This window comes from Chrysochloris asiatica, unplaced genomic scaffold, assembly GCF_000296735.1.
Source record: "Chrysochloris asiatica unplaced genomic scaffold, ChrAsi1.0 scaffold00132, whole genome shotgun sequence".
In the NCBI taxonomy this organism is placed as follows: Eukaryota; Metazoa; Chordata; class Mammalia; order Afrosoricida; family Chrysochloridae; genus Chrysochloris; species Chrysochloris asiatica.
Window position 1 is genome coordinate 614,451 of NW_006408650.1, and position 13,440 is coordinate 627,890.

General features: G+C 48.2%; 1 protein-coding gene across 2 annotated transcripts in view; it reads left to right on the forward strand.

Annotated features, from left to right (window-relative positions):
* Positions 1-1,627: 1,627 nt before the first annotated feature.
* RAB40B (RAB40B, member RAS oncogene family) overlaps positions 1,628-13,440 on the forward strand; it is a 36,844-nt gene continuing 25,031 nt past the window's right edge. The window contains exon 1 of one of the 2 annotated variants that reach the window (XM_006869476.1): positions 1,628-1,798. In XM_006869476.1, the coding sequence (XP_006869538.1) occupies positions 1,630-1,798 (169 nt within the window). In that variant the 5' untranslated portion in view covers positions 1,628-1,629. The remainder of the gene's footprint in view (positions 1,799-13,440) is intronic. The other variant, XM_006869477.1, reaches the window with a different exon arrangement.

The following is a 13,440-nucleotide window of genomic DNA, read 5'->3' on the forward strand; positions in this document are numbered from 1 at the left end:
ACAAAAATCCTCATATCTAGACCAATAAATAACATCGTGATAAATGGAGAAAAGATTGAAGTTGTCAAAGACTTCATTCTGCTTGGATCAATCATCAATACTCATGGAAGCAGCAGTCAAGAAAGGAAACTATGTACTGCATTAGGTACATCTGCTGCACAAGAACTCTTGAAAGTATTGAAGAACAAAGATGTCAGTTTGAGGACTAAGGTGTGCCTGACCCAAAGCCATGGTATTTTCGATCGCCTCATCTGCATGTGAAAATTAAACATTGAATAAAGAAGACCGTAGAAGAATTGAAGCATTTTAGTTATGGTGTAGGAGACAAATATTAGAAGTTCCATGGATTGCCAAAAGAACAAACGAATATTTGTTATAAGAAGTACAGCCAGAATGCTTGTTAGAAGCCAGGATGGGGAGATTTTGTCTCTCATACTTCAGACATATTATTAGGAGGGACCAATCTCTGGAGAATGATATTATGCTTGGTAAAGTTGAGGAATCGACAACATGAAGCAAAACAGATGATGAATTGTTAGATAGAAAACTGATCAGCTCTGTAAACCCTAATTCACAATAAGAAGCTGAAAAATCTTATTAAATCGAGCAGTGTTTGCAAATAATGTTTACAGTATGGAATAATGCATATGATACAGTATGGAATAATGCATATGATATGTTCATATGTTGTGCTGTTGTTGGTTGGTTATGTGCTATGGAGCTAGTTCTGATTCTGTACAGTGACCCTGTACAGGGTTTCCAAGGCTGTAAATCTTTACAGGAGCATAAAGCCTCATCTTTCTCCCGCGGAACAGCTGGTAGTTTTGAACTGCTGACCTTCAGGTTTGCAGCCCGATTCATAACCACTACGCTACCAGAGCTCTTATGTTACACATAGGGTTATAATTCAAACCAACTTAATGACACCTAACAAAAACAACTCGTGGGGCTGACAATATTGCACCTGCCTCCCATCCTCCTCCTTGTCCATCCTCCACCGGTTCTTTCGCTGACCTTCTGTATTCATAGAAGGCATCACCGGATCGGTGCCTGTACCGCCCAAGGTCTGGGCACGCCCGCACTTAACCCCGGGGCCCGGGTCGCGCCCGGACCTGCCCCTACCCGGCGTCACAGCCCTCTCTCTGACCCTGAGCAGGGGTTATCCCAAAGGCTTCCACTCCAGAGGGTAAACAACAAACCCCTCCTCCATTCCCCCACCCCCACCACACCTTGGACTCAGTCCCCGCCTCGTTATTGCCTGTTTCCTGGGACCCCGCCTCCGCCCAGCTCTTGTTAGATCGGGACCCCGCCTCCGACTCACCATTGGCTTCGAAGGCAGTTCCTCCTGCCCCCTGCCTATCTAGGGCCCCGCCCATTCCCCCGCCCACGGCGTGGTATTGGCTGTGGTAGCAGCCTCCTCCGCGGGGAGGAGGGTGGGCGTCCTTCCAGGGGCGGGACGAGTCCTAGACGGAGGGACCGGCCTGCCAATCGCTGCGTGCAGACGCCCTAGCAACTGCCGCGCACCAATGGCGGGGAGGGGAGGGGCGGGGCCTCGGGCTGTCAGCGCGGCGGGGGTGGTGCGGGAGCCGAGACTAGTCCGACTGGTGCTGCCGCTCCGCGTGGGCTGGCATGGCGCGGGGCGCGGATCGTGGCACCATGAGCGGGCTGGGCAGTCCGGTGCGGGCCTACGACTTCTTGCTCAAGTTCCTGCTAGTGGGCGACAGCGACGTGGGCAAGGGCGAAATCCTGGCGAGCCTGCAGGACGGCGCCGCCGAGTCCCCGTACGGTCACCCGGCAGGTGAGCGAGCCGGGGTTGCTGATGAGGGGCCCCGGGCGCAGGGCGGGGGACCTAGGGCCCCCAGCGCAGGTTCGGTTGTACGGGTCGAGAACGGGGAGTCGGGACTGGGGGCACGGTGCCGAGGGTTCGTGTCTGAGGTTGTAGGGCTGAGGATGCGAGCCAGGATAGGGAGCGATGTGCCTGAGACGCGGGGCGCATGACCCGCGTGTAGAGCTGGGTACGTGGGCCGGAGTTGGGAAACGCAGAGCTGGGGGCTAGGAGCTGGGACTTGGGGCACAGGACCAGGGGTGCGGATTGGGGATCCGGAGTGAGGAACTGAGGATGCAGGGCACGCACGAGATGTAGCAAGGGCCTGGAATGAGATGAGACTAGGAGCTCAGGGCCCGGGGCAAGGGGCTCAAGCTGGGGGCGAGGAGCTAGGACAGGAGCGCAGGGGCAAGGGTGCAGTATCTGAGGCGTGGGACGAGGAGCGCAGGGCGTGGGGTTCCAGACCGATAGGGCTGGACCGGTCTCCTCTATTTATTTCCGCGGTGAGAGGCTGGCGGGGGAAGCAACTGACCTGCGGCTGGGACCATGCTCCGCGGGGTTGGCAGATACGAGGCCGAGTGGCCATGGGGACTGATTGGGGGTTTGTTGAGAGACCCAGCAGGGAGGCCCGGCCACACTCAACACATATTTTGAGAGCTTGGGCTTGGGCGGACTTAGACGGTGGGCAGAATAGGGGTAGGGAAGCCGGCCGCATCCCGGAGCCTGTCTGGGGTCTGGGCCAAAGTCGTGGTCGTCGGAACGTTTGGAGCAGAGCGTTGAGAAGCAGGCGTCCAGATGGTGGCTCAGCGCGTGGATCTGTGGAGAGGCGGGCACGCGGGCGTTAGGACGCAAGTCCTGAGGTTTCGCCAGGATTCCCACCTATCTGAGGGGCTCCTCACCTGGAGGGCAGGCCTGGGTGTGAAAGATCCCTAGGTGGCTTCAGATCCCAGCCTGGGTGCAGAAGAGGCTGTTTGTGTCCAGGCTCTGCTCACACACAGCAGGGCAGGAGTGAGGCTGCAGTCAGCTGGGGTGCACTGAAGTTTGAGATTAGAGCTGCCTGAGGGAGCTGGGTCCTGCAAATCCCCACAAGGTGAGGAGGGCCCTGCCAGGGATTAGAAAAGGAGAGGGAAATATTGTCTGCAGAAATCGTGCAGGAGACTGGAGGAGGTGCCTGTGGGGTGAGCTAGGGCCTTGGCACTACCGGAGGCTTTGACCCACTAGGGAGGGGCCCCAGGCTTTGTGTCCCAGTGTGGCAGCATTTGTTCCGAGCTTGGCCAGTCTTTCTGCATCCTGGGTTTGCAGTTGGTGCCTGTTTTCTTGCTGAGGAAGGCAACCCCTCAGACAGTGGATAGACAGACCCAGCCTGGGTGACCCCTGACCTGAGGACATGGGAGGGGGTGGGGGTATGAGGACACGTCACAGGAAAAATCCTGCCCTGAGAGTGTGGGACTTTGTATGAAGTGGACTGTGTGTAGATTAGAGGGTCTGGTCATTGCAGGAGGTGAGCTTGCTCTCAACGACAAAGGAGGAGGGAGAAGATTTGGGTCTGTTCAGGGGAGGAGGGGCCGTCTCTGAGTAGCAAAGGGCTTGACAGGAAGACCTGAGACCTGAGGGTTTGTGTTAGCCTTAGTCTCCCAAGCAGGGAAACAAGATGTGTAGATGTCTTAAGGAGAACGGTCGGGCAGAATTTAGGACTTAGGAGTCCTAGTGTGGCACTGTAGGAGATGCACAGGATCAAAAGGTCAGTTTGAACCAGAGGTTGGCGGTTCAAACTCACCAGCCACTCCTTGTAAACCTTATACTGGGTTAAACTTATATAGTCGGAACCAACTCAACGGCACTTAACAACAACAACAACAACAACTGGCACAATGGTGTGTTGCCATGGAGTCAGTTCTGACCCATAATGACCCTGTAGAGGGTTTTCAAGGAGGAGCTGGTGAGTTTAAACCCCTGATCTTCCATTTATCAGTCCAGTGCTTATCCTACAGGACCACACCAGGACTACATAGATCGGTAGGTAGGTCAGTACACAGGCAGGCAGGGTATCAAATACTGAATGTTTTTTGTGTATAGATATACAAGTCGTGGTGTGGTGCTGCACAGTAATATGCTGGATCGCAAGGCCGGGGATTCAAACCCACCAGCTGCTCCTGGGAAACCCTATACAGGGTCATTATGAGTCAGAATCAACTCCATAGCCCTTAACAACAACAACAACATACACACATATATAGGTTGTTGTTGTTAAGTGCTGTTGAATCAGTTCTGACTCATAACAACCCTGTATAGGGTTTCCCAGGAGCAGCTGGTGGGTTTGAAGGGAGAGAGAATAAATCCTGGTGTGGTGTAATAGGATAAACAGTAGACTGCCAACCACAAGATCAGTGGTTCAAATCCACCAGTTGCTCCTTGGAAACCCTTTACCGGGTCACTGAGTTGGAACCGACTAAACAGCACTTAACAACAACAACATGTATATGTGAAGCCTCAGTAGTATAGGGAATTATGAACTACGCTTGCTAGTCTGAGCTGCTCCATAGGAGAAATATGAGACTTTCTGCTCTTGTAAAAATTTACATTTTCAGAAACCCTATTCAGCATCACTATAATTGGAACGGACTCAGTGGCACACAGCCAGCAATTTTATGTATGTATATATGTTATATTATAATTGCTTTTAAATGCTGTCGAGTTGATGCCGACTCATAGCGAACCTGTATAGGGTTTCCAAAGAGCGGCCGGTGAATTTGAACCACCAGCCTAATGATTCAAACTGAGGTTGAGTGTGGATATACATATATATAATGCGCTGCACTGCAAAGTCTGTTTGCACCACAAGGTTGGCAGGTCAAACTCATCAGACACTTTTCGGACACCCTATGGGTTGGAACCCAACTCAACAGTTGTTGTTCAGTGCCGTCGAGTCGGATTCCAACCTCTAGTGACCCTGTATAGGGCTTCCAAGGAGCAGCTGCTTGAACCGCAGTCCTCCCAGTTCAAAGTGGACCTTGCAGTCCAGTGCGTTAACTAATAGCGCCACACCAGGACTCCATAGGTGTCCAACTTATTGACAGTATTACAATAATCAGCTATGCAACTCTACGTTGAATCAGTGAGAGTTAATCAGAGCTATTTTTTAAGTTTCAGGAATATTTTGTTAGAAGTATCTTATGTTGGTGTTTCTACTTCAGAGACTCCAACTGTCTTCATTTCTTGTTGATGCTGTAACAAGCAACCACAAACTTGGGAGCTTAAAACAACACAAGTTTGTTAACTCACAGCTCGGGGGGTCAGAAAGGCCAATGTGGTTTCAGAGGGTTAAAGCCAAGGTGTCAGCTGTGTTGCGTTCTTGTCTGAGGACTCTAGGAGAAGATCTGTTCTCTTGTGTTTTCTAGCTCCCATAGGCCCCACATTCCTTAGCTCCAGGGCCCCTTCTGTCTGTCTTCAAAGCCAGCACTGGTCAATCAAGTCTCTGTCATGTAACATCCCTCTGTCACTGACCCCTCTGCAGCCCACATCCACATTTAAGGACCTACCTTGATAATCTAGGACAATTCACCCATTGTAAAATCAGCTGATTAATCAAAGGAAACAAAATCCACTGCTGTTGAGTTAATCCCAACTCCTCAAATGCATGTGAAAGTTGGACAATGAATAAGGAGGACCATAGACGATCAGTGCATTTAAGTTGTGGTGTTAGATGAGAATATTACGAGTACCATGGACTGCCAGACGAACAAACCGATCTGTGTTAGAGGAAGTACAGCCAGAGTGCTCCTTAGAAACCAGGATGGCCAGACGTGGTTATTCATACTTCAGACATAGTATCAGGAGGGACCAGTCCTGGAGAAGGACATCAGGCTAGGTAAAGTGAAGGGTCAGTGAAAAAGAGGAAGACCTTCAAAGAGATGGATTGGCACAATGGCAGCAGCAATGGGCTCATACCCAAGCAGTGTTTGGTTCTGCTGTACACAGGGTTTAACCAGGCAGTGTTTGGTTCTGTTGTACATAGGGTTTAACCGGGCCGTGTTTGGTTCTGTTGTACGCAGCCTTTAACCGGGCCGTGTTTGGTTCTGTGGTACATAGGGTTTAACCGGGCCGTGTTTGGTTCTGTTGTACATAGGGTTTAACCGGGCCGTGTTTGGTTCTGTTGTACATAGGGTTTAACCGGGCCGTGTTTGGTTGTGATGTACGTACATAGGGTTTAACCGGGCCGTGTTTGGTTCTGTTGTACATAGGGTTTAACTGGGCCGTGTTTGGTTCTATTGTACATAGGGTTTAACCGGGCCGTGTTTGGTTCTGTTGTACATAGGGTTTAACCGGGCCGTGTTTGGTTCTGTTGTACATAGGCTTTAACCGGGCTGTGTTTGGTTGTGATGTGCTCAGGGTTTCCATGAGTCAGAACTGACTCGTCCTCACCTGATGACAAGTGCATCCCAGCTCCTAGTGACCTTGTTGGATGGAGTAGAACTGTCCTATAGGGTTTCCAAGGCTGTTATTCTTTATGGAAGCAGACTGCACATCATTCTTCCATGGAGTTGCTGGTGGGTTTGAGCCCACCTTTCCGGTAGTAACTGAACACTTAGCCATAACACCAGCAGCAGCGTTCCTGGTTAGCTGAGGCCTTTGAGTCAATTCTACCTCACAGCCACCCATTCTGCAGCCCTAACTCCCCTTTGCTGTGTAAGCTAACATACTCAGAAGTGGTGGTGGTGATGGTTATGTGCTGTGGAGTCGGTTCTGACTCACAGCGACCCCAGCGACCCTGTACAGGGTTTCTGAGGCTGTACATCTTTACGGGAGCAGAAAGCCTCATCTTTCTCCCGTGGACTGGCTGGTAGTTTTGAACCGCTAACCCAGGGTTTCTGAGGCTGTACATCTTTACGGGAGCAGAAAGCCTCATCTTTCTCCCGTGGAACAGCTGGTAGTTTTGAACCGCTAACCTTAAGGTTCGCAGCCCTATTCGTAACCACTATGCTACCAGAGCTCCTTACTCAGGAATGGTAGGGATTAGGGTATGGCCATCTTCGGAAGGCCGTTGTCCTGCCACCATGCCAATTGCCCTTACGTTTGGTCACCTTTGTCTCCTATATCCATTCACTTCGCTTGAAGTGCTCTGATATTTTTGTTTTCCTCTTTAGCATTTCTGCAATAATTTCCGTCCTTTCCAGGCAGTAATTTTGATTTTAGTAAACTGTTCATAGCTATTTTAACTTACTAATGATGTTGTTTGGGCCTCTAATTTATTCCTTAGTTTTTTTTTCAATTTTCCTTTCCTAGAAAAATTCATTTCTAAAAGAACTGATTCCATGTTTAGAAATCTCTTCTTTGAGCTTTTATTTCAGCAACTCATTGTACTTATTAAATTTTTCTAATACATGAAGCAATTTGGATGCAGCGCCTTGGTTTCTGTTTTATTTTAGATCAGGTTCTGTGTCTCTCTTGCCTTTTTCTTTTATACATAAGTATCTGCCTGTGTATTTAACCCACTGCTACTGCCTGAGTGGATGCTGTCTCCTAGCAGCGCCAGGGAACAGAGTAGAAACACCCCCAGAGGGTTTAGTTGTTATTGTTAGGAGACATGGAGTCAGTGCTGACTCATAGCCATAGGGTTTTAGAGGCTGTAAATATTTCTGGGAGCTGATTGCCTCATTGTTCTCCCATGGAGCAGCTGGTGGGTTCAAACTGCTGACCCTTTGGTTATTACCCCATCCTGAATCCACTGCGTTATCAGGGTTTCTCTGTGTGTATATGAAGACTCCTGGTATGTCGCTGTAGGATTAGCACTGGACAGCAAACCACAAGGCCAGCAGTTCAAACCCACCAGCTGCTACTTGGAAACCCTATACGGGGTTGCTCTGAGTTGGAACCAACTCAGTGGCACCAAACAACAACAACAACAAATAAATATAAAGGAGCCCGGATAGCACTGCTTAACCACTCAGCTGTTATTAGCTAAATGTCTGGTGACTCAAACCCACCGCCTCTCTACAGGAGGACGACGTGGCAGGCTGCTTCCTAGAAACCGCTCTGTAGGGTCGCTGAGTTCGAGTCAGCTTGATGACAATGAAGGTGTGCAGAAACATAGAGAAGTGAACATTTCCTAAGTGCAGCCTGGTGAATTTTCTCAACCCTGACATGCCCACGGCACTGGCACCCAGATTAAGAAACACCCCCATTCCTTTTCCCCTTCCCCTCACTACCCCTCAGTTTGCCTGGTTTTACACCTTCTACAAGTGTGACTATGCAGGGTCTTTTATGAAAGCTTCACTTGTTGCCGTTGTCTGTGAGATTCGCTTGTGCTGTTGGGTGTCATCTTGGATGAGTCTTCTGGTGGTATTCGTTGTGGGAATGCCATGGTTCATTTATCCACCCTCTTGGTGATAGGCGTTTGTGTGGCTTCCGGTGTCTATGATGGTTCATTCTGCTGTCAATAGTCCTGTTGTTGGTAAGTGCCGTTGAGTAGGTTCCAACTCATAGTAACCCTGCTCAATACAATAGCATACTGCCTGGTCCTGCGCCAGTCTCACAATTGCTGTTACACCAGAGCCTATTATGGCTGACCCTGTCACAATCCATCGCGTTTGGAGTCTGCCTTTTTCTTGCTGACCCTCCACTGTACTAAGTGTAATGTCCTTCCCCGGGGCTGATCCCTTCTGACAGCATGTTTGATGTCATAAAGTCTCACCATCCTGGCTTCTAAGAAACATTTTAGCTGCACCTCTTCCAAGACTGGTCTGTTGATTCTTCTGGCAGTCCATGGTACTTTCAGTCTTCTCCTCCAACACCATAACTCAAGTGCATCAATTCTTCTGCGGTCTTCCTTATTCACTGTCCAACCTTCATATGCTTGTGAGGTTATTGAAAATACCATGGCTTGGGTCAGGCGCACCTTAGTCCTCAAACTGATGTCTTTGTTCTTGAAGACTTTAACAAGGTCTTGTGCAGCAGATTCGCCTGATGCAATTATCCATTTGATTTCTTGGCTGCTGCTTCCATGAGTGTTGATTACATATCCAAACAAAATGAAATATTTGACAACTTCAAAATCCTATCCATTTAACATGGTATTTATTGTCCAGTTGTGAGGATTTTTCTTTTCTTTATATTGAGGTACAATCTATGTCTTTGCTTTTCATCAGTATTTTACATCCTCTTCGCTTCCAGAAAGCAAGATTGTACCATTTGCATATCGCAGGTTATTAATGAGCCTTCCTCTAATGCTGATGCCACGACCCATAGTGGCCCGCTGTAGAATTTCCCAGGAGTGGCTGGTGGGTTTGAATGGTCAATCTTGCAGTTAGCAGTCCAGTGCTTAACCTATAATGCCACACCAGAAGTTCCTAGTGTGTGTCTTTTAGTACACGTAGAAATGCATTTCTGTTGGAGTATCCTGGTATAGAATTGCTGAGTTCTAAGTATGCATGTATTTACATATGTCCACCTTTAGTGTTGTTGTTGTTAAGTGTTGTAGAGTCGGTTCTGACTCATAGCAAGAAGTAGCTAGTGGGTTTGGACTGCCAACCTTGTGGTTCACAGCCCAGTGCTGATCCTACAGTGCCCAAATACTTTTCCAAAGTGGTGGTGCCAATTTACATTCCCACCAGCAAAGTGCATGATTTCAGGTATTCAGGTGGCCGTACCCTTGCCAGCACTGTTTTCGTCTCCCTTGACCTTCAGCCATATGGGAAGGGAGTTGCAGTTTGCATTTATCTAATGACTAATGAGATCGGACTGATTTTCCTATGTCTATTTAGATTCCCGGAGTCCTGGTGTGGTGCTATGGGTTAATGCGCCAGACTGCAAGGTCCGTGGTTCAAGCTCACCAGTGGCTCCTTGGAAACCCTATACAGGGTCGCTATGGGTCGGAACCGACTCGACGGCACTTCACAACAACATTTAGATTCCCTCTTTTGTGACATGTCCGCGTGTTTTGCCCATCCTTTTTTTTGTGTATTAGGTTGTCTGAATCTTTTCTATTAGGGACTAGGGGTTTTTATTCATTGATTCTGGATACGAGTCCGCCATCAGGTAGATGTATGTGAGTAACTGCTCCCATCTCTGGTTGACTTTCACCTGGCTTGGGTGAACAGAAGCCCTTAATGTTAATACAATCCACATTACCCAAGTTATCCATGTTTAGTGGATAGGACTGTGTGGAGCCTGTTGATTTAGCCCTTTGCCTACTCCATGATCATGAAGATGCTGTTTTGTTTTTGTTTTTAACATTTTGTTGTGAAGTTTAACAGAGCAGAATATCAGTTTCATGTTCAGCAAATCATGCACTTCCTTGCTTTTCTTCTTTTAAAAACGCTTTTACTGTGAACTGAGTGATTGCTTACACAGGAGAACATCAGTTTACACTCATCCTGTCATGTTCTGTCTCATTGCAATGATCACAGTCCCTGCCATCATTTAACAGTATTTGTTTCTACTCCCTCTGGGTGCTTTTGTTGTTTTGGATTTTGTTTTTTTCGTTTGTTTGTTTTTGATGTACACAAAAACACTCAGGAATATATAATCATTTGAACAACCCAAAGCTACACTCTGCAAGCCAGTCTCCTGGCCACCAGCACCCGGCCTTTCTCTTCCCGTGAATCTAGAGTCCTCAGCTGCTCACTCTCTCCAAGTCCTCATCTCTGCCTCCATCTCTGGTGTGGTTACTTCTCTGGATAGGGTCCCACATTCCGCTCATGCTCTTCTCCCTTGATGGTCCTAGGGTCCTCTGTTCCTGGACTGTAAGATTAACTACTCCCCCCTTTTTGTTACAGATCTTCTACCTTTTATAGTTGTGACAGTTGCAATTAGTCATGATAACAATTATTCACAATTGAATCAAAAGAATCCTATCCCCATTTCCTTTCACCAGACCCATCTAGACAAAAGAACCAACAGATCTGTGTTGGAAGAGGTACAGCCAGAGTGCTCCTTGGAGGCCAGGATGGCCAGACTTCATCTCTCATACTTCAGACATATTGTCATGAGGGACCAGTCACTGGAAAGGGATATCATGTTTGGTAGGGTGAAGGGTCAAAGAAAAAGAGGAAGACCCCCAGCGAGATGGATTAGCCAAGTGGCAGCATCGATGGACTCAAGCGTGGCAACAATTGTGAGGTTGGCCCAGGACTGGGCAGGGTTTTGCTCTGTTGTTCATAGGATCACTATGAGTTGGTACCAACTCAATGGCACCTAACAACAACAACATTGGAATCCTGGTGTGGTGTTGTAGGATCAGCTCTGGACTGCAAGGTCAGTTTGAACCACAAGGTCTGCAGTTCAAACCCACCAGCTGCTCCTTGGTAACCCTGTATAAGGTCGCTATGAGTCAGAACAGAATTGTACACCTACTAGGCCTGTTGTTGTTGTTAAGTGCTGTCGAGTCAGTTCCGACTCAGAGCGGCCCTGCATAGAGTTTCTGAGAGGGACAATCTCTGCAGTAGCAAAAAGTCTCATCTTTCTCCCACGGAGTGGCTGGTAAACTCAAACTGCTGACTTTATGGCTTACAGTCCAGTGCTTATAGCATGGAACCACGCACTTCTCTTACTAGACTAAGTATAGTGTAAATGTAACTTTCATATGAACTAAGAAACCAAAAATGTCCTCTGTGACTCGCTGTATTACAATGCTAACTCTGGAACTGAACCCACACACCTAGAATAGGCAAATACATAAGATCCATAGCTCCTTAGCGGTTACCAGGTGCTGCGGCAAGGGGAGGAGAGGTGGGGAGACTTATTACTGAAGGCTGTGTTTCTGTTTGAGGTGAAGATAAACGTTTGGAAATGGTCATGATGATGTCGTGGTGTAGTGACTATAATTAATGTCAATAAATTGTACGTGTGAAAAGAGTTAAACTGGCAAATGTTTTGTTATATATGCATATAATTTAAGAATTCCGAGTTTTGTTCCACATTTTCTGCCACTCTACCCGGGAACTTCTAATGTGATTCCTTTCAGAGCAGTTGGTAGTGGTAGCTGGGCACCATAGATTTCTTCTGGTCTCAGAGGCATGGTTATTAAATGTATTTTACCACAATAAACGGTCAGGTTTTCGCCTCGTTCTGTCATTGGTTCACATACTCAGAACCCTGCTCTGCATAGAGTTTATGTGTCCCACAGATAGCCTCCAGCTTCCCTGGATCATGGGGGCGGGTGCCTTGTCATGGGGTGACACATAACCACCTCAATTACATTTCCAAGAATGTGGTTGTGTTTCCTTTCATGGGTTTGGTATGCAGATGGTCTTGGACTGTTTAACATGATACATTTTTAGTTTGAAGAACACATCTGGACCCAACACATGCGTGGGGAGCATTCTGACTCCAGTCCAGCATAGACATCCTCTGTGGACGGGAAACTGACATCATGACTTGACATGCCCAGCTGACTAGAGAGGATGAGGGCTTGTGGGGCCCAGTGTCCGGCCAGCACCCACCTCCTGCCACGAGGCTGGCCACGGAGGATTGGTGCTGCCAAGGTCACGGCTGGTGTGAGGTACTGTCCACTGAGGTGTCCGCCCGAAACCACCTGCTAACTGTTGATCATCTATGGGAGACAGCTCCACAAGGTTGTTGGAGAGACTATAGGTCATCCTAAGTAATCCCAGGGTTTTCTCAGCCCAACTGAACCTCGGCTGTGTCTTGGTTGATATAAGCCACACATTCCAGCCCCTTGTTACCGTTGTAGCTGTTGGTCCAGTGGATTCTGACTCAGCGACCCTACAGAACACAGTGGGTGCTCCAAGACTGTAATCTTTGCAGGTGGTGCCATGGTGAAAATGCTCGACTGCTAATCGAAAGGTCTACAGTTCAAACCCACCTGCCACACCTTGGAAGGCCGATGTGGCAGTCTGCATCTGTAGCCACGTGTAGACTTGGAAACTCTGTGAGCAGTTCTCCTCTGTCCTACGTGGTTGCTGGGAGGTGGAATCAACTCAACATAGTGGGCTGGGTTGCTTTATTTTCCCAGAAACAGACCACCACATCTTGTTTTCTGCAGAGCAGCTGGTGGAATCATACCACCTTTCATTTAGCAGTCGAGCGCTTACCCACTGTGCCACCAGGATTCTATTCCAGCCTCTTAGCAGCTAATCATTAACTAATTACCCTCCCCCAAATGTGACTCAACCGGGTTTGCTCATGGATGTGAATCAACTGCTGTGTTATTTATAATGTGGCTCATGACAAGGCTGGCATTGTGGGTGGGGGGAGAGTTTTGTTGTTGTTTTTTTAAGGTTTTAATTGTGGATTGAGTAAAAGGTTACAGGGCAGATCATCAGTTTTCATTCAACAAATCATGCACCTGTTTCATTGCGATGATTATAATCCCCTCCATGTACCATCAGTTACCAGTGTTTCTCTCTATCCACTTTAACTCTTTTTTAAAAAGCACTCAGGCATATATAATAATTTACACCACCAAAGGGCACATTCTGCAAGTCTGCCTCCTGGCCGCCAGCTCTCTGTCCCTCTCTTCCCATGAATCTAGAGTCCTCGGCTGCTCCCTCTCTCTGTGACCCTATCTCTGCCTCTATCTCCGGTGTAGGTGTCGCTGCTTCTCTGGATAAGGTCCTGCATTCCACTCGTGCTCTTCTCCCTTGATGATCCCAGGG